Source organism: Streptopelia decaocto (assembly GCF_964273445.1).
Source record: "Streptopelia decaocto genome assembly, chromosome: 18".
Taxonomy (NCBI): domain Eukaryota; kingdom Metazoa; phylum Chordata; class Aves; order Columbiformes; family Columbidae; genus Streptopelia; species Streptopelia decaocto.
Genome location: NC_138673.1, coordinates 8,524,398 through 8,544,815, shown reverse-complemented (window position 1 = coordinate 8,544,815; position 20,418 = coordinate 8,524,398). Strand labels below are relative to the sequence as shown.

At 44.0% G+C, this 20,418-nt stretch overlaps 3 protein-coding genes across 8 annotated transcripts in view; 2 read left to right on the top strand and 1 right to left on the bottom strand.

Moving 5' to 3' along the window:
* Window positions 1–49: 49 nt before the first annotated feature.
* PRR11 (proline rich 11) lies at window positions 50–4,834 on the bottom strand. 3 transcript variants are annotated; one of them, XM_082068248.1, is made up of 10 exons: window positions 4,451–4,834; window positions 3,828–3,939; window positions 3,286–3,439; window positions 2,644–2,766; window positions 2,042–2,338; window positions 1,820–1,918; window positions 1,243–1,352; window positions 1,075–1,134; window positions 893–989; window positions 50–450 (listed from the first exon to the last, which is right to left on the bottom strand). In XM_082068248.1, exons 2-10 carry the CDS (start codon window positions 3,935–3,937, stop codon window positions 382–384), a joined length of 1,119 nt encoding a protein of 372 aa, XP_081924374.1. In that variant the 5' UTR covers window positions 3,938–3,939; window positions 4,451–4,834; the 3' UTR covers window positions 50–381. The 3 variants fall into 3 exon arrangements, with proteins under 3 accessions (XP_081924374.1, XP_081924375.1, XP_081924376.1); XM_082068249.1 differs by lacking the exon at window positions 4,451–4,834 and adding an exon at window positions 4,344–4,383; XM_082068250.1 differs by lacking the exon at window positions 4,451–4,834 and adding an exon at window positions 4,350–4,369.
* Window positions 4,835–5,017: 183 nt separating this feature from the next.
* On the top strand, window positions 5,018–13,385 carry SKA2 (spindle and kinetochore associated complex subunit 2). Of its 2 annotated transcripts, none has more exons than XM_082068252.1 (7): window positions 5,018–5,162; window positions 8,129–8,218; window positions 9,479–9,658; window positions 11,045–11,131; window positions 11,339–11,378; window positions 12,258–12,390; window positions 12,874–13,385. In XM_082068252.1, the coding sequence occupies exons 1-7, from the start codon at window positions 5,130–5,132 to the stop codon at window positions 12,998–13,000; spliced, it is 690 nt and encodes a 229-aa protein (XP_081924378.1). In that variant the 5' UTR covers window positions 5,018–5,129; the 3' UTR covers window positions 13,001–13,385. The 2 variants fall into 2 exon arrangements, with proteins under 2 accessions (XP_081924378.1, XP_081924379.1); XM_082068253.1 differs by having other exon boundaries at window positions 5,019–5,162; window positions 9,479–9,655.
* A 1,264-nt stretch (window positions 13,386–14,649) lies between these two features.
* TRIM37 (tripartite motif containing 37) overlaps window positions 14,650–20,418 on the top strand; it is a 27,161-nt gene continuing 21,392 nt past the window's right edge. For all 3 annotated transcript variants that reach the window (XR_014185627.1, XM_082068245.1, XM_082068244.1), the window contains exons 1-6: window positions 14,650–14,835; window positions 16,358–16,459; window positions 17,758–17,798; window positions 18,466–18,582; window positions 19,204–19,291; window positions 19,752–19,874. Coding sequence is in view for 2 of the 3 variants with exons in the window: in XM_082068245.1 (XP_081924371.1) it covers window positions 14,815–14,835; window positions 16,358–16,459; window positions 17,758–17,798; window positions 18,466–18,582; window positions 19,204–19,291; window positions 19,752–19,874 (492 nt within the window). In the remaining variant the exon portion in view is untranslated. The remainder of the gene's footprint in view (window positions 14,836–16,357; window positions 16,460–17,757; window positions 17,799–18,465; window positions 18,583–19,203; window positions 19,292–19,751; window positions 19,875–20,418) is intronic.

Sequence of the window (20,418 nt, the reverse complement as noted above, 5' to 3'; positions counted from 1 at the left end):
ATTACCATCAAGATCTTTCTTGTTAAAAAAAGGATAAAACGAAACAGAATTTTAGTAAATACATATTTATACCAAATTTCAGCAAATACATATTTATACCAGAAGCAGCATCAGTGCTGGGAACAAAATAGTCCACGCTTCAGCAGCAGCCAGGTAGCAAATACTTCAGAAAGTTCATGGGTTTTTTGCCATTAACAGATAAGATGCAACCAGATTGAGACTCATTAAATAGACGGTGCCTTTAAAAAGCAGAAATCTGCTAAATAATGTCCTGTTCTCATACACACTAGATTTAATTAAAAATACATACGCCTGAGCGAGATAAAAATGGGATTCAAGCGGCTTCCTGACCACGAGTGAAAAATATGTTGTTCCATAAACCTACTTTTGTTCATCGAAGCTGTTTGCGGCGCTGAACCGGGCGGGCGAGGGGCTCCTCGGGTGAGCCATCTGTCAAAATAACAAAGGGGTCAGATCCTGGAAGATGAACTTAGTACTAATTATGACTGAGCTAAAATATAGTGTAATTCTTTCCGGCAACATAAAAGGAAACCGACACAGCACATCCTTAAAATAAAAGGCATTAGTAACCATCAGATTTTGTGAGGCACTAGAAGTCCCATCGAAAAAGCAACTTTTCTTCTTACCATTGTCAAACAACCTGCTGAAAGCCAGGCAACGGCATTTCCATTCTGCACTTTCCTTACCATTAAAATGGGAATCACTAAAACAAGTGGCCTTATTTATGGGCACTTTTGGGTATGAATTACGGAGAGACTGTAAAGTGTAATACATACAAATGGCATTGCACCATAGGGAAAAAGATCAGGATGAAATCCCACGGATTTTAAAGCCAGGTTATAGTTTCAAAACGAGCAACACCATGACTTGCCTGAAATTTGCGCCGCAGTGCCTGTGTCATTATTGGTGTCAACCCAGAGCCACATTCAATGTTTTCCTTGCTGTTGAGTGGAGTGCCACCGGGACTTCTGAAAAGATTGCAAACATGGGGAACTATGGTTAGTTCTCTGCTTTTTCTAGGAAAAAAACACAAGAGAATAGAAAGGAACTTACCTCTGTATATTGACTTTCTTCAGATGTTTTCGAAGATCTAACTGATTTTTAGGAGGGGTACTGACAGAACAAAACAAAATTGTTAAAATGTTTTCCACTGTGTAAGCAATGTTAATCACTGTTTCAAACAGAAGAGATAATAACAAAGAAAGGGAGAACATATCTTACATTAAGGAGCTTGTAACGTGAGCTGATGGCTTGGATTTAGGCCTCAGAGTAACACTCTGTAAATCTGAGACTGTAATTAACGCCCTGCGTGCCTTCACTGGTGATTCTGCCTAAAGTCAGAAAAGAAGTGTTACCACAAATAAACTTTTAATATTTATACTCCAAAAGATTTCTGTGGTTTTTGACTTTTATGCTTTTTGAATGTGCCTTGGATAAAGAACAGATTTATTAAAAACCCCCAGACTTTTGCAAACAACATTTCAGCTGGGCACAAGAAAGCCCAACATCTATTGATAACACACAGACAGGAAGCTACATGAGAGCTACATGCCCTTAATGTGAAATGAGAACTATCCCGCACGCCCGACAAGATGGGAATTAGTCACTGAATTTCTTCACTTCAAATATCCAGGTGCAGAATTAGGATTACTTAAGGTGATCACTGGGTTTTTGGAAGAGAAGAATTAATTTAGTGAAATTTAGGGCTAAGATAAGTGTTCCAGGAAATACAGGGGATACAGGGTGGCGTTTGCCTTGATGCATCATCACCCATTTATCCATCCATCCTCCAGTTTACCTTGTCCGTTCTCAGGTTGCTGCCTGTCTTCTTCAGTTTTACATTCAGGAGATCTTTGAGAGTGATCTGCATCGGCCCGTCTTTTTTTGGTGCTGGGGCCTGAAAACAAAAATGAGGATTGGCAAGTGACCGAGCATTCACAAAGACGCACCTTCCTGATGAAGCCAGGTCCAAAACACTCAGACACGAATGAAGAAATAGAGGAACCCCCTCAGTGCCTACCAGGGGTGCTTTGGAGCCGTTGCCCCGTTTGAAGAGGAGAGGTGCTGGGGGCAGTTTTGGTGGGGGCAGTGGTGGTGGAGGCGGAGGAGGTGGCGGGGGCGCAGATACAGGCGGGGGCGCAGATACAGGCGGGGGCGCAGATACAGGCGGGGGCGCAGATACAGGCTGCTGTTGCGGTGCAGAAGGCCCGGAGGTTGGCGATGGGCCCATCGGTGTTTGTACAGGAACACCCAGAACCGGTTTATTACACTTTTGACAAAGGGAATTTTCTGAAGACAAGGCTGCAACTCCATTTGTCTGAAAGCAAAACAAATAAGTAAGAGAATATTACATCTACTGGCAAAGGTAGAGAGAATTTCAGAGAACAGAGGTTCTGACTTCAGTTGATCCAGAGAGACATAAAAAGCCTCTTATGAGACTCACCAGCAAACCAGTTCACTCAAACCATGAAGTAACCACAGTTTATCCAAAATGCTGAATGCCAAGAAGTGACACAATGCCCCATGAGAAGCTCTTAAGATTTCAGTTCACTTGCACTACAACAGTTTCTTACGTGCTTACACAAGCAAACGTTCCCCTGCCCCGCTGAGACTGAGACTCACCTGGAGTGTCCCTTGTAGTCTGGAAAATTCAGTTTCCAACTTTTCCAGCTGCTCTCTGAACGTATTCAGCTCCCTTAAGTAGATTTGTGACGGAAATATGGTGTCTTTAACCACCTTAAAACTCTAAGCATAAAAATAAACCAGATAAGCATTTTTACAACCCAGTTATGTTTCCAGAGACAGGGCTACGATTACCACTGAAAGTTCTATCACAAAGTCTTCACCTTGCAGTGAACAGTGAAGATACACAATGTGAAGATACAGAATTTCAACACATAGTTCCTTGGGTGACCTTCTCCAAAAACACTTGAACTTCATCCAGGAATTCTAAAGTATAATTCACATTTGACCTGAAAAGCTCACACAATCACTCTGCTATTAAAGAAAAACTGCACCCTGTGTCACTGCAAATCCTCCTGATATTTCAATAAAAAACCCTACAAATGCACATATGGATTTAATGTCCAGAGATGCCTTCACATTCTTCTCATATTTATTCCTTCAACAGTAAACATAAAATATGCTTTAGATGTTTCAATAATTAAATCTACAGCTTAGTTCTCGAGTCTGACTGCATATCCTGCTCTGAGCACTAAGAACAAACTCAGACGTTGGCGAAAAATGGAGAAGTAGAAAAGTTACCTGTGCAACCGTGTTCTGGCACCAACAGTATAACAACGATGCTGTTGTCGTAAAGGGTTTTACCACATTTTTGACACTGGGCAAGGCCAATGACCAGAGTGAGGACAGATGGCTTGGGACAGATGATGTGCTCAGAGGAAGATCACCTGCCGACCTGGGACACAACATTTCCGAATGAGGCCATCATTGTATTGATCATTTCAACCTTTAAAAACCTTAACTGTCACCAACCACCTGGAAATCACAAGTACCAACAGCAGCAGGTGATTACAGTGCAAACACGAGCACAGAGACCGGGAAAGACTGAGATACGCTTTGATAAAGGGGGAAGAAAAATTTTATATTTGCGATACATTTTTGTCCAAATTGCTTTTCTTATATGTTAAAGTTAATGATAGAGTACTAGAAGATATACAAGATAAAATAATTTGTCCATGCCAGGATGTGGATGGGCTCCGAGCACCACCCCATTACCTCAGTTCCATGAACTATCGGGACCCAAAAATGGGGTTGAAAGGAAAAGTTCAAACTGCGCGTCTTACCAGGGAGAAGGACAAACTGAGTCCTGGGGCTTTGCAGCTTCTATTTTTTTATCAAGCACAAATTTTGCTCTGGCTCTCTGTTTTCGTCGGCGTTTCTTATACTTTGCCATTACTGTTAAAAACCACAAATTTACAATTAATGTATGTGAATATACCCACAGAGCTATTGCCACATGGGGAAGAACGTGGGCTGCATCTCAACAACCCATCCCAAGTTATTCGCAGTTGTCTTGCTACAAGCAACACACACAACTGATAAAAAATAGACCCTTAAGTTCCTGAGCCCCGCCGGGTTTGTATTTGTACACGAGAGGAGCAAACAGTGTAAAAAGTACCATTGCAGATGGGCTTGTATTGACGGCTTTTCTTTATCCTGAAGCGACAAACGCTGCGTTTTGGGAAAGTTACACTCGGGAACCGAGGCAACAGACACGAAGAAACCACAGGAAGGGCCCTGGGCTCCCCTGACCGGAGGCTCAAGCGTTACCGCAACGATCGCCCCTCAGCCCCGCCCACCCGCACCGAGGAGCTGCCGGTTCCTCACACGGCTGGGGCGGGGGGGTCCCGGGGGACCGGGGACCCGGAGCCTCCTCCCCCCCGCCCTCCCCCTCAGCCCCGCTCACCTCCCGCCCGGCGCCGCCGATTCAAACCGCTCCCCGCGCCGCGCGCAGCCAATGGGAGCGCCGCTCTCTGCCGTCCCGGCCGCCGCCCGTGCTAGCCGCGTGCTGATTGGCCGTTGGACAGACGCGAAGAGCCAATGGCGAGCCCGGCGCTGCTCCGCCCCGCCCCCGGGGTCGCAGAGGAGATGCGTCCCGCCATTGGGTGAAAGGTTTTTCAGCCCCGCCCAGCAGCTGCAGGATTTGGGAAAAGGCCAATGGTGTTGAAAAGCGGGAGAGCACCGACGCACCGGAGGGAACCGGAGGAGGTGAGCGGCGCCCCCCCGCCCCGCCGGAGAGGGAGCGCAGCTCAACCGCCGCTCCCCTTCCCGCCAATTGCGGCGTTGCGCTTCCTACTCCAGCCAATCACCGCTAGATTCCACCCTGGACCAATGGCGGCTCGCGGCGCCCCCCCACTCAGCCAATCACTGACTGCTGCTGTTCTACCAACCAATGGTCTCCCCCCTACCTCGGAAAGGGTTTACATTCTTCTCGACCCAATGGCGAGCGCGCTCTGTCAGCGGCCAGCCAATGGGAAACGAGCAGCGAGTGACAGCTGCCCAATGGGGGCCGCCGACTCTCCCATCCTGCGGAGCGGGGGGTGGGTATCTCCCCGCCGCCGCCTGAGGAATGTCAACTATTCAACATGGAGACGGCGGTTACCAGGCTCGAGACCATGGTGAGTCCGGGCGGCGGCCGCGCTGAGGGGCGGCCGGGCCGGGGTCCGGCGGCGGGAGCGCCTCGGAGGGCACGGGGCTGCCGCCTGAGCGGGGGAAAGGAGGGCGCGGGCGCGGCTGGGGGCGCGGAGGGAAGGCGGCCGCCTTCCCTCCGCGCCCCCAGCCGCGCCCGCGCCCCATCCGGGCCCTGAGCGGAGCCCGCGCAGCCCAGGACGGGGCGACCGCCGCCCGCCGCTCGGGTCAGGCGAGTTCGGCCGGGCCGGTCCATTCTGCTCCCCCCCCACCCCCCCGGAGGGGCGGGGCTTGCTGGTGCCGCTCCATTCACCCCCTCAGCGCGGGGGCAGGGCCCGGCCATTTCCCTCTCACCTGGGGGGGGGGAGAAGGGGGCGGGTTCCGCGCGGTCCCGGGCGCGTTTACCGCCCTCCATGGTGGCGGAAACGGGGCCGTTGAGGGCGCGGCCGGACCGGACCGGTCCTTTTCATTTCCCCGTTGCCGTGGGGGGGGGGCGGTGTTAGAGCAGAGCGCGCCCGGACTAGTCCATTTTCTCTCAGCAGGGGGTGAAGGTGGAGCTCTCACCTGGGCTGGCCCATCTTCCCCGCGGGGGTGTGCGGGGAGGAGAGGCCGGTTGGGCTGTTTCATTCGCGCCGGCAGCGCGGGGGGGTGGAGGTGGCGGGATGGATCAAGTGGATCCACTGCCGGCTGAGCTGGGGGTGCTTCGTTCACTGCAATTTAATCAACTTCAGTCGCCGCATTTTCAGCACAGTGGACCTCAATTTTCTTCGAGTGGTGTCTGTCCAGTGCCCTTTTTATGTTGTACTACTGGTGATCATGCACAAAAAGCAGTGCAATGTTAAAAGGGCATTGGCCAGCAATGCTATCGACGTTATTATTATTATTCTTCTAGTCAAAAGTCGCTATTGTATGTCTAAGAGCTAACGCGATTTCCAAAACAACTGTAAAATGGGATTGCCGCTAATTTAGTTTTTTGCACTCGTCTTCTAGTTACTTGCCAAGAAGTGTTGACTGGTCTTTGAATGACAAATCCATCAACTCTGCGTTTCCTTAGCGAAAAATCCCCTACAAAGAGGAAAGATCAGTGTGTATCATCCTGATTTCCTACCGTGTGTTCTAGGGAAACGTGATGGGACGGAGCTGACTCGGGTTGTTGCTCTGTGTGCGTTAGCGATCATCTCTCTCCGCTCCATTATGAATAATTAGAATGTCTTGTAATTTGTTAGTTCTTGTGTGTGTATTAACCTGAATATTAACCTGAGCCAGTTCTCCATAATCCACAGAAACCACTATCTGACTCATTTTCCAATACGTATTTTGAGTGTATTGATTACTGTGCAGAATTCTTGCTGCTAACGAATGCTCTGACTTTATTGCACTACTGTACTTCCCAGCTAGCAGTGCAATAGTATTGTCAAAGCATCCGAAAGCAGAAACCCAGCCATGGTCGCTTGGCTCAGTTTCAAACACTTTCTTCTAAGCCCGTGAGTAAATTATAAACATACATTTCACAACGTGCATTTTCTGTGGGATTGTTGTACAATAGTCATCATACAAATGGACCTAATCTGTTACACTAAGGTGAGATTTTTGCGGGTGTAGGTTTCATGAAATACAGCAAGAAATAAATATTTATAAAACAAAGGAAAAATGGATTGTAACGGAGGAATATACAGCAGTACTTATAAACGTGCTTTGAAATAGATAAGTATTCAGTTTCACATTCAATTTTTAATGTCTCGAATCACGGTGGTAGTATGGTATTAGCAGCTTATTGTCATTCTGTAAATCTCAAATTATCAATATTGAATATTGACCACAGGTGACATCCAAACATTCCTGAAGTTTATCACTTTAGCGACTTATTTCGATCCTTAACAAAGTTGTAATGATTACTTCAGGGTTAATCTCAATATAAATAGTGAAAACCACACTTACGAGCATTTTTAATTTGCTTTCATCATAGTCTCTTTTGCGACTGTAAAATCCCAAACCATTACGGTAAGAGATTCGTGAGGTTTTTGTGAACTGGGAAAACTGCCTTTCTTTACAGCAGAAGTCCTTAATAGATATTAAAATTGCAGACTAAAACTAATTAAGTAATAATGCTATCAGCAGAGTGTTTTACAAGGCAATTAGACAGTTCTCTGGTGGCTTATTTATCCCAAGGAAAGAAATGTGATGTCATCAATTGAGTTATCTATTTGTCAGGCTGGTTTATTTGGGAATAATAAAATGTATTCTGGGTATTATAACCATCTGAGAGAATGCATTCCTAACATAATTAATAATAACATCTCTGATATGCTTGGATCCTGAACACTTATTCATTATCTCTGCTGTGTAAATAACTGAGTGTTGCCAATCTTCTCATGTTTGAAAAGAAAGGCAACTAACCAAGGAAAAGCTCTAAAAAATGACAAAAAATATGTTAATATTTCAGAAGAAAAAAATCAAACATCTCCTGCATTCAGTGAAGATCAGCTTAACAAATATGCATGTTCTTTTCTATTGCTATGACTTATCTCTTTGCTGTACTGCTTAACAACTTGAGAGTTTTGGCATTGCAAGGCCATGTAATATAGGAAAAGATGGAAATGTTATTATGGATTTTGGGGAGCTGCATGAAAAAGGTACTAACGGCAAGATGTGAAGAGAACAATTTGGGAAATCTGGTAAATTTGCAAGTGTGTGTGTGTGTAATTCTTACACGTGAGAGGGAAATGGTTATATGAAGTCTGAAAGTTTATTGCTGTTTTTCAGGCTGAAGTTTGTCAGCACAACTGGCAAACATCAGCTAATGGGCCAGATTGGAGGAATAGAAACTTATTTTTATAAAACATGAACCTTTAAAACAGAGGTTTCTGCTTCCTTGAAATACAGGAAAGGCGAATGGTTGGTGGTTGGCTGCAGTTTTTGTTTTTTAATACACTGTGGCTGATCTTAAATATTTTAGTTCCAGAAGGCAGAATCTGATCTGGATTATATTCAACACAGACTGGAATTTGAAATAATGAAAAGTCTTCCTGATAATCCAGCAGAAGAGGTATTTTGAGATTAAATTAATCAATTTTATTGCATTTTGCATGAAGTTGGTTGATAAATGGGTATTTTTCTTTAATCCTAAAATGTATGTGCCTGTTCTTTTATCTCGTTCTTAGGTTTTTATTGTAAAGTATTTCTTGTATCATATATCAGCATAACTGGCTGAGTTTGAATTCAGTGCAGCAACCAGGGGGAAGATTCTCCTTCCCCTCTACTCTGCCCTGGTGAGACCACACCTGGAATATTGTGTCCAGCTGTGGCCCCTCAGTTCCAGCAGGACAGGGAACTGCTGCAGAGAGTCCAGCGCAGGGCAACAAAGATGCTGAAGGGAGTGGAGCATCTCCCGTGTGAGGAAAGGCTGAGGGAGCTGGGGCTCTGGAGCTGGACAAGAGGAGACTGAGGGGTGACCTCATTAATGTTTACAGATATCTAAAGGGTGAGTGTCAGGAGGATGGAGCCAGGCTCTTCTCGGTGACAACCAATGGTAGGACAAGGGGTAATGGGTTCAAACTGAAACACAAAAGGTTCCACTTAAATTTCAGAAGAAACTTCTTCTCAGTGAGGGTGACAGACACTGGAACAGGCTGCCCAGGGGGTTGTGGAGTCTCCTACTCCAGAGACATTCAAAACCCGCCTGGACACCTTCCTGTGTAACCTCATCTGGGTGTTCCTGCTCCGGCAGGGGGGTTGGACTGGATGAGTTTTCGAGGTCCCTTCCAATCCCTAATATTCTGTGAACCAACAAAACTTCCTTGATTTCTTGGTATAGTGAAATTTTCCCAGGTTTTGCTTTGACAAATTTTTGCTCCAATATAAACTTGATAATAAGCAATGACTAAATTCAGATTTGGGAGAGAGAGATGAGAAGAAGATGAAAATAATAAATGGCAGCATGTAAAGGATTTTATAAATAAGCTCCCTTCTCCATGTATAATGTGACATATAGTGGAAAAATCATCTTTTTCCTTTGAAGTCCCTAACCTTTCCAACTCAGAAAAGCTGTTAAAATTCACCAACACTATAAATTCATCCTCCTGTTTTTGTTGTCAAACCACAGACTTGTGCTGTTTTATTAGCACTATCATTTTTGCTTATGAAAAATTAAATGTATAGATGAAACAGACGCTTACAGCCACACTTTTCATTGCAAAGGGTCATGTCATGTTATATTTTAGTGTCTCTAATGCCTGCGCTTTTAATTGGTATGTGGCCACATTAATTTTCTCTTCGTAAATGAAACGAGCTTTTAATTTCTACATAGGAGAATCCAGTTGCTCTCTTGGAAAAGCTCTCGGTGGTGAAATCTCGTTATAAAACGCTATGTATGCAGCTGGAAAAAATTTCTGCGGAGCAGAGAGAATCCATGAAGGGCATCCGCGCTGCTCTCGAGAACACAATGAAGATGGTTCAGGCCTTACAGCAACATACTGACCTCGAGGTAGTAGTTTAATTTTAATCACTCAGGTCTCACCCTGTAAATGAACACGCATTTGTAGAAACTTTAGGTAGATGTGAGTAGTTCCATTGGAAACTGTTATATGTGCAGGCTCTTAGAAGTTAAGACCATTTCCCTGAGGAAATATTTGCAAGACTGGAGAAATAAGTTTTTCTCAGTATCATAATAGGGCAACAAAGATGCTGAAGGGAGTGGAGCATCTCCCTTATGAGGAAAGGCTGAGGGAGCTGAGGCTCTGGAGCTTGGAGAAGAGGAGACTGAGGGGTGACCTCATTAATGTTCACAGATATCTAAAGGGTGAGTGTCAGAAGGATGGAGCCAGGCTCTTCTCGGTGACAACCAATGACAGGACAGGGGGTAATGGGTTCAAACTGGAACACAAGAGGTTCCACTTAAATTTGAGAAGAAACTTCTTCTCAGTGAGGGTGACAGACACTGGCCCAGGCTGCCCAGGGAGGTTGTGGAGTCTCCTTCTGTGCAGACATTCCAACCCGCCTGGACACCTTCCTGTGTAACCTCATCTGGGTGTTCCTGCTCCATGGGGGGATTGCACTGGATGAGCTTTCCAGGTCCCTTCCAATCCCTGACATTCTGGGATTCTGTGATAATGTCTATCTATTAAAAAAATCCAACAAACACATTTTTGTAAGTGGTTTTCAGACACTGCTTCATTACAGTTTTGAAGAGGCTGTGAAAGCATTAATTTTGTCCTTTTACAAATAAGATGATTTAAAAGCTAATTGATAGTCTAGTGGCAGAGACAGAGCTGGTGGGACTAAACCACATTCCCAGATCTGAGCTCTCACTAATGTTCTAATGACAGCGACCCAAGATCGTGTTTAATCTGTCAGCAGCTCCAGCCAAGTTCCTGTTAAGTCTTTACAGATAAAATGTTCTGTAAAATGATTTAAAAGACAGTAGTTACATGTCACAGAAAGGAAAAATACTTTCTGTGTTCCAGGGATATGCTGCCAAGAATAATTTCATATTTGGATTTGGCTAAAGTGGAATACTTGTCTCTTGAGTTATATTTAGACTATTTAGATAAAGATTTTCTTCTCCTTTGAGTATTTCCTAAACCAAAGATGGATTAAACTGTTACGGAGAAATTAAGTCATTATGTGAAATACTTCTTTTTATTTAGTTTATCTTATTTTCATTGAGTCATTTATAGTATTGATGTTAAAGGACAATTATGGTTGGATCTTTTTAGAAATACTGAGCTTGTAAATTTGCTTTTATTTGAAGGAAAGTAGGAGGCTACTATTAGTTTCCATGAGAAGAGGGCTGCACAGACATTGAGTTCTTCTGTAAATATCATCACCCTAGGAGCTGGAAGTATCAGAGTTATCTGTTTGCCTTTTTTTCTAGCGCTTCCCTCTGTCGGAAGAAGAGCAGGCTGCAGCACAGCAGTTAACCTGTCAAACTGCTAAAGAAATGGAATCGCCAGCGGACGAGGTAATTAGGCCACATAGTGTCAGGATTCCAGAAACCGTTAATCCTGAGCAGCTCCGCTGACGTCAGAAGGGCTGTTTTTGTCACTTGGTACTTTCAAATGCATGGAATTCTTCAGAAATGGGACTGAAGTTTCTACCAAACTTTTCATGTTTATTGTATACTAATTAATCCTAACAAATCCTGACATTCTCTCGTGTTTATTTTTAGGCATTTTGTTCAGGATCTACAATTCCTGGCTCATCTGAAGGTAAGTGCTGAAAGAATAGTCTTCCCACTGTTTGTTTTTGTTGGGTTTTTTTTGGTAAAAAACGACTTGACTGATCTCCCGCCCTGCACCCCGTAAGTAACCTTTGTGACTAGTATCAGTCTCTCCTACGACTTCCATCTCTAATATTGAACTCTAACGGTTCTGTGATATTTAAACATATCAAGTTACTCTCTAGAATTCAGGAAGTAATTAAACTATTATCCTTTTGAAAAAAAGGCAGATATTGTAAATAACGTCACCTGACAAATAGGGGCTGTTTTACCCCCAGTACAACAGGGGCAAATCTCACAGGAAGTCGGAACAGGCCGAGACCTGGCTATGGTTTCTGAGCTCTTAAAATAATCGAGCCTCTGATGCACAGTATATTCAGTGTTTTCACTCCCAAGCACTAGTAACCTCTGCATTTATGTGAAGAATTTAGACTTTAATATAAGCAAGTGAGCTCTTAGTTATATTCCACAGATAGTTCCCATGTCTCTGGGAGTTTTTCTTCTTTTGGTGGGGTTGAAGTGGATACCGTTGTGTTTATGAACTGGAAGAAATGGTGTACTAGTCTTACCATAGAAATAGGTCTTGTTTAATCCATTTATCCTACTTAGAGAAAGGAATTTTCCTAGTTCTTAAAAAAAAAAAGAAAAAAAACAAGTAACTGACCCAATTTATTAATCTACACCAGATCTCAAATTAAATATCTGCAGATGCAGTGATAGTTTGGAAGGGGTATCTTCCTCCTCTCCTTCCTCCTGCTGGAAAATCTTCCTTTAGACTCATTTAGGGGATTTCTGAAGAGTAATGAAAATACTTTCTATCTTTGGCCTCATTTCTGAAGAAACAAATACCTTCTGTCTCATTTCGTAGAATCACAATTCAAACCACTGAGCGAGGAAATACTTTTGACTGTACCAAGGAGTGTCAGAAGTACTGTTAAATTAGCAGACTTGAACAATTTCTACAGGGAGTTATTTAACCACTTCGTTGTAAATAAGAACAGGTAAGACAAAGCCATTCATTGATAAGAATTCTATAAGCTGCAAAGAAATTCAGTGTTTTCAAATTAAACAAAACCAGCTAGTTAACCATTTGCTGCTATATTATAACTTCTTAAATTGATTTTACTCACCTACACGATTCTTAGTTACATACATACTCCAAAGTGTTAGGCCATCATGCAAACCCCCCTAAATTAATCAGTATAGAAATAGCTTGTATGATTTGATAATTTTCAAAACTGAATGTCAGTTCTTCTGAAACAGATTTTTTTCATGTTGGTTTCACCCTAAGGCTGGATCAGCAAATGACAGTTCTCAATTTGAAGTAGCAATGAAAAGTTGATGAAAACCTGAATAAGCATGAGAATTACAGGGCAGTCACAAAAATAATTCATTAAACAGTATGTGCTTTTTAGCCTTTTTCTGCCAGACCGGATTGATGTTTGATAGCCTGTTTTGCTAAGTAGTTTGCTTTTGTCTTACAGAGCAGCACTGAGTATTTTGCAGATGAACAAGATGAATATGAAAGCCACGGACTCAAGAATACAAATCTTGAAAGAACTTGCTATTGTGGAACTTGACAAGCAAGGAAATGTTAAATTAATTGTGTAAACGAAAGCTCAACTCCATTCTAATTTGACACACAAGCGTTTTAGTCATAGGTCCTGGATTATTAACAAGCAAGTTATTTTGCTGGTCTCTTGGAGTTTTAAGTCCACTGTTGGAAAGCTGTTAGTGGTTTTGTGTCCAAATTCTATTTATAATACTTAAAACTGGAGAGTTAAAAAACTTTGAGGTTGGTATTTTATCTTGGATATTTACAGAACTACAGTCGATGCCCTTTTTCTTGGTTTTTTTGGTTACTTTAAAGAGTACTGTTAGCCATGTGACACTTCCATATTCTTGCTTACATTCCTGAGTGGGTTTTTAAGACCAATACCCCAAAAAACTTAATTGTACTTACATTCCTGAATAAATGATGAAAGCTAAGGGCATAGATTTATTATGCTTTTATGTGACTCCTGACCCTGAGCCCTGCCCTAACCCTGAACCTGGGCCTTGACCTTTTGCATTTGCCTTTGATGTGAACCATCTTGGGTTTTTTTCACAGTTCAGTAAAATTGCAGACTCGCAAAATAGCTGAGGTTGGAAGGGACCTCTGGAGTTTGTTCCCTCCCAACTCAGAGCAGGGCATCCTATCAACGCCAGGGATAAAGAATTCACAACCTCTGTTGCAATGTTTGGTCAAGCATAGTAAAAAAGGGATTTTTTTTTTAAATGTTTAATGTTTTTATGTTTATTTTGGCCCAGTTTGAGAGATATCTGAAGTTGATTAAGTTCCTACAGTTTTTTATGAAAAGTGATGGCTGTCATAGGAGAGGAATTTAAATTAGTGCCCTCGGGCTGGGAAATGCTCATTTCTGAACTGCATCAATGAACTGGTTGGTCTGTTTAGAGTTTGTTGGGAATACAGGTTGCCTGTTGCAGAAGAAAAGGGAGAAAAGGAGAGGGATAACTTGATTTTACGATGTCTGCTGCTGAGGGGGCCCTTTTACCTACAAGCTAATCACAAACTGATTTAATATTTAGACTTAATCAAATCAATCCCTTTCAATACCAGACTCACCCCTTACTCGACCTTCAGCAGAGTTAAAGATTTAATTTATCAGTGAAACCTGCCTAAAACAATTACAGGTACCTGTTAGTGGGCCAACAACTGCACGTATGGTTGTGCTGTGTGTAACTCAAGCGCAGCCCCGCGGACAGCGGCCTTGTGAGCTGTGCAAATCCAGCCCTGCAGCTGCATTTTGTTCAGCGCTGTCTCGCTGGCGCTCACCCCTGAAATCTGTCACGGGCACCGAGGAACCGAGCGCACAGCTGGGGCTCCAGAGAGCCCGGTTTGACAACCCAGCCGTTGGAAATTCCTGTCAGAAAGCGGCCGCGTCTCTCCCGTCCGCCTGCGCGATGCTGCCGCAGCGATGGCGGGAGCCGCCGCTGACCGCGCTGAGCATCCAGCCCGAGCCCTGCGCTTCCCTTGAGCCGCTACCGGGTCCCCTCGCTGAGGAAGCCCCGCGGTTCCCCTGACCGTTACCGGGTCCCCTCACTGAGGAACTCCACCGCTCCCCTGACCGTTACCGGGTCCCGGCGCTGACGAGCCGCCGTGCTTGAGGGGAGGCTCCGCCCCCTGGCGGCGCGGCGGGCGGGCGGGGCCTAACGGCCGCAGCGCGCTGCGCATGCGCTGCCCGGCCCGCCCTGAGCGGCCGCAGGGCGGGCTCGCGGGGGGAGGAGCCGGCCCGCTCCCCGCGAACACACCGGGGCCGGGGCACAGCCTCTCACCAGCGGCACCTGAAACCCCGCTGCCTTCGCTTTTCACCTGGTAGGGAGCGGGGCCGGGGAGAGCCTCCCCCGCCGCTGGAACCGCGGCCATGGACGAGCAGAGTGTGGAGGTGAGCGGCCGGGCGGCCGTTGCGCTCGCGCGCTCTGAGGGAAGGCGGGAAGGGCGGTGCGGGGGCAGCGCTGCCCCCCGGGGCCGCTCCCCCAGGCCGCGGGGGAGCCGGGCGGGCGGCCGCACCTTCTCTGCGGGGGATGGCGAGCGGTGGGGCCGGGCCTCTGCAGCGGGAGCTGGGGACAGGCCATCCCGGCCTGTTCACGGGGCAGGGGAGGGCTGCCGGGTGGCCCTCGGCAGGTCCCCATCGCTCCCGTGAGGGGAAAGAGGCAGAAGCGGCACCGAGCGGTGGGCGGCCCGGGAGGCGGAAAACAGCCGCAGCTCTGCGGGGGCAGGGATGCGCAGGGCTGCGCGCCGCCGAGCGGGGTGTGCAGAGGTGGCGTTTCTAGGTGACACGCAGTTGTTTTACATAGTTAGGGTTAGATAAACTGGTGGAGCATCGGAGGTGGCTGCTCTGGAGCCCCGGGGCTGACAGAACCACCCTTGGCGTTTGTGAGGGCAGGACGCTGGGAGCTGGCTCTCTGTGACCTGGGCAGCTTCAACAGCAGCCAAAATATCCTAAAATACCTTGTGTGATAACTTCCTGTAAATGTATGTGTTCCATTTGAATGCTTTGCAACCAATAAAGAAGACACTGCTGTATGGGAGATACTGTAGTATCTGTGAATGGAAGATATGCCTCATATTATAATTGTAATTCTGTAGAGAAAAGCATTAGCCTGTCTGAAGAATCTTTTGAAGTTCCATAGTTAAAGCCAGAAGGGGTCTAACTCCTGTATAACACACAATGTAAAACTTACTTATCAGTGAAAAATCTGTCAATGTGGAAAGCAAACATTGTTTGGCATTTCACTATACCTTTCTCATTTTAAGAATGGAGAGAGATGAGGGGGATGTATTCTAGAACAAACGGTTTCTCTCTTCAAATGGATATAGTAAAACAATATGTTAAATTACATTTTTATTGCCCAAGGGGTTGATTAAATAGGGTGTGAGAGAGCATAGAAATTGTGGAGCTAGTGCTAATGGTAGGCCTTAAATGAAAGTCTTAGAAACATAAAAAAAAGTCCAGTTCAACCCTTCTCGTTAGCATTCTGTGTAATGCACACTTGTACTTACCATGCATTTGGATTAGTTTATTGCCATTGCATTGAAACTCGTGGGTTCAGAATCTGCAGGTGCAGCAGTTTCTTCTGGCAACGGTTCAATCCCATGTGAGCACAAGTGGGAATGGTATTTTGGGTACAGAAAGGCCTGCTTGCAAAAAGATAAACCAAACAAAGAAGCTATTCCTTGTAGAAGAATAGTGTCGTAAAATGGATGCTAAGAGCTGGTGTATGCAGGAGCAAGTGAGGAGGAGAGCCGTGGTGTTTGACTCAGGGGCTTGCTCTGAGATGCGCTATCCATGGCTGTTTGGAATGGGACTGCGTTTGTGAAACCTGGCACTCTGCCTGGAAGATAAATGCAACTCTGATATGTTTGAAGTATGTGACTTAACAATAGCGATAATTTACCTTCTGCAGAGCATTGCCGAAGTATTCCGATGTTTTATTTGTATGGAGAAGTTGCGTGATGCACGTCTGTGTCCTCATTGCTCCAAGCTATGCTGTTTCAGTTGTATTCGGGTGAGTTTGCTTATTATAGTTTATTCTTGCAAACATATGAACTTAAAAACTACTGCTCTTATGAATGCGTTCTTGCTTCTTTCTTACCCCTTTTCTTGGTCTTCCAAGGATTCCTTTTTCCTGCTCTGTGCTCTTTAGTTTCCCTTTCAAAATCTTTTACGACATCCCGAGGAAAAACCAGGCAGACTATGCATTGCATTCAGTAGTGCTAATTATAGAGACTATCTGGAATAATTGCTTTTCAGAAACAGACATGTAATGATCCCTTTTTTAGCATCTTTTGAGAGTCAGCGATGCCTGTACTTTGCATCTGTGAGTATGGAACGCTGGAAGGTTATAACATCACCTTGTGCCATCTTGGAGATGTTTTAAAACACTCACCGAACCAGCGTGGTGTGATCAGATGTGATCTCAAGGGATTCTGGTACAGCTGGCTGAAGCAGCATTCAGAGTGCCTCAATTAATTTATCAAGGTCATGGTTACCAACGGATAATGCTTCAGTTCTGAGTCCAGATGCTGGTACGTGTTAGTGTAGTGGGTTTTCAGACCTCTGGTGGTATTTCCAGAAATTGGAACAGGCAATCATCTTTGGCTCTGAAAGCTCTGACAAGAGCTATAGGTGAAGGATTTGTGTTACATGCTAAGAATGTTAGATGACATATTGTTGTTGGGCGGTGAGACATTATTCCTGGGAATGGTTAAATGTAGCAGCGTGCTGACGAATAAAGCCCTTCAACTGCTGAGCTCTTACACTTGTAAGCTCTAGTGGGCAGATGAAGTTTTTTCCTCAGCTGCTTGTCTTTGGAGCTTTCTAGAAGAGAAACTTTCAAAGGGTCCTTGTGGATTTGATCATCGAACTGCAAGTATCTTAACTTGCATAGAAATAGCTTGAGAGGTAGAAATAAGTTACCTCGAAGACTAATAATTTAGACTCCAAAAATATGCTTGCTGTATCTTGCACTTTCTTTTGCCGAAACGTGCTTTTTAGTCTATAACTGTGGGAGTCTGTGCCAGGTGTGTGATTTCTAATGGAATACTTCATACCTCAGAATTCTCTGTATACTATTTTAACTGAAGTGTCTTTGACACCTAAAGAAAAGTGGTTGCTTCGTTACTAAGATACAAATAGCAGCTTCTGCTGTGACTAAGTGGTTGAACGGTCAAATTACAAATCTGTAAAAAAAGGAAAAATATCGGCAGACTGTAATAAAAAGAAGTAACTCCTAATTAATGATAGAATGACTTGCAGTTTTTTCTTACAGTCTCTTTAAAAATGTCTTTCCTTTTTCCTTCGTAGCGTTGGCTCACTGAACAAAGAGCTCAGTGCCCTCATTGTAGGTAAGGTATTTTTAATATCAGAAATAATTACCAGGAATTGGGTGTACTGCGCTCTTATGAGCGGTCTTTTTTCAGTGCAGGTTGCACTAAATTTTTAAGCTGGATTTTTTTTTTTTGAGACGTACCTGCTGTTACATTAAAAATTTACCCTGCTATAATACTTATTCTAAAGTATGTTCTAGCTTTGTGAGAAGCTAAGCAAAATCTTTGTTCTTCCCTTATCACACTGCTGTTTTCAGTGCATATAGTTGATGTAATGAGTAATTAGATGGTGTCCCCCTTAGAACTCTTTATGTTCTTCTTGTAAGAGTCAGAGATCAGAAACTTCAGTTTTTAGACTGAAATGTGAATGGAGGTAAATATATCTACATTTTACAAAAGGGATAATTGAAGCACTACAATGGGGATAGCTGAATAATGGGAGAAGTTGAGAAGGCACTGAGAAACGTAATTATTTGCCAAGTGTTACCCAGAAGAAATCGAAATAGTTCTTGGGTTCCCCATGTAGCTATTCCGTGTGTCAGTGTGGGGTGGTTCATTGTGGTTCCCTCCTCCTCGCAGCCCCTTTTTGCCTGTGACTTTTGCTGAACTGAATTCACTGCAATGCTTCTCTTTGAGCTTCTCCCGAGCTGAGTTCTTGCTCTAACTGTAGCACTGTTTCTTGCAGAGCCCCGCTGCAGCTACGAGAGCTCGTGAACTGTCGTTGGGCAGAAGAGGTCACACAACAGCTTGATACGCTTCAACTGTGCAATCTCACAAAGCACGAAGAAAATGAGAAAGACAAGTAAATGAAGCGTTCTTTGCATTTTGCCGTTTGCTGTATAGGAACGGGCATTTAACTCCAGCTCGTCATTAAAATCAAGGAACAAATTGATAACTTTTAGTTAAAAGCTGAGTCGTACTCACTGTCTGACTAAAAGTCAGAGTTCATTTCTGTAATACTTGATGGAATGAGAAAGCTCTTCAGTGTCTTTGCCTAGAAAACTACTGCAATTTCTAGTTTGACTCAATATAGTTAAAATGAGAGATGTGGGAAACGTGAAGGGTAGTAATACTTGGAAAGGCTCTTAGCCCTTCTTAGTGACCGTACATGTGATTTTGATAATGTGAAGTATTAACTTTGATAATTTGGAGTGTGATTCATTGATGATAGCCTTTATCTTCTGGGTAGAAATCCAATTTTAGTAATGTACTTTCTCTCTGTGAAGTACTTCCTGAGAGAATACTAAGAGCAACCTTTATTTTACAAAAGGTTTTCATTATATGTAAGTATTCTTGCAAAACTGTGCTGATGTTTCGTGTTTTTCTCTCAGTATTGGGTAGCAAAACAAGTGAAAATGTTAAATCGGGTTTGCAGAAAATTCATAGCTGTTTCTGTTGATGATACATGTATTTTTTGTTTAAGGTGTGAAAATCATCATGAAAAGCTTAGTGTTTTCTGCTGGACCTGTAAGAAGTGTATCTGCCACCAGTGTGCGCTTTGGGGAGGAATGGTAAGAAGAGACTTGCTTATATGCATGTGGTGTATTACAATAAGAGACCACAAGCATGATGTTTGGCAGCAGTTTGAAGAACTAGAAATGCTGTGAACTGTTGTTATGGCCATTGAGTAGCCACACAAATACTGTAAAGAAAAACCCCAAGTCCTCTATCTTTATTTGATTTCTTAGTTGCACAGTGAATGAAGTAGTTTATTTATTTTTGGAGGACTGTTAAGACTCCAAGTAACTCTTGACAGGAAGCTTTGATGGTATGAAAGCCAAATTCATGACTTCTTATGAAGGGAAGTGAAAGACAGACTTCCTACATACAATCTGCTTTGGCACTTTTCCAAGATGAGTGATACACTAGGAGGCTTTCTTCCCCTCTCTTTCAGTAATTTAATAGGAGTGGGATAAAGTTAAAATGAGATACTCTATTATTTGTCCGCCCCTCCTTTTCTTTTTTTAACAGCATGGAGGACACACTTTTAAGCCACTGGCAGAAATCTATGAGCAGCATGTCACAAAAGTAAATGAAGAAGTGGCAAAGCTTAGGAGGAGGCTCATGGAATTGATCAGTTTGGTGCAAGAAGTGGTAAGAAATCAATCCAAAGTGATAAGTTTTCCTGTCTTGTGGCCATTGTCAAAGGATAACTGTGAAATGGGAAATGGAAACAGTGCCATTTCATATCCTCGGGATCTTTTCAGTAGCTGTTCAGAAGCTGTTGCTTCTGTGAAGATAATTGGATTATCCCATAGAGAGTCTTTTTTTATGCAGTATGGAAAGATCAACATATTCTAAATACTCGTTTTTGTAGTTGCCAGGTGGAGAAAGATGTGAGTTCAAGTTATGGAAGAGAAACTGGTAGTTCTAATTACAAATTTTGATACTAAAGAATCCACATACGCCAGATATCTATGTGACGAGAAAACGTTGCTCAACGTGACTGTTAACCTTTGGTCACCCACCAGAGGGCACGGTGAGGTACTCAGAACAGGCAGCAGGAATAGCCTGGAACACAGCTCATCTAAACACATTCCTGTTTTCTTATTCTAAACTTGCAAGCTTCAATAAGACCAGGTTTTGGGTTTGTTTATTTTTGTTCTCGTAGAAAAATAGGGCTGGAGGTGACTCTACG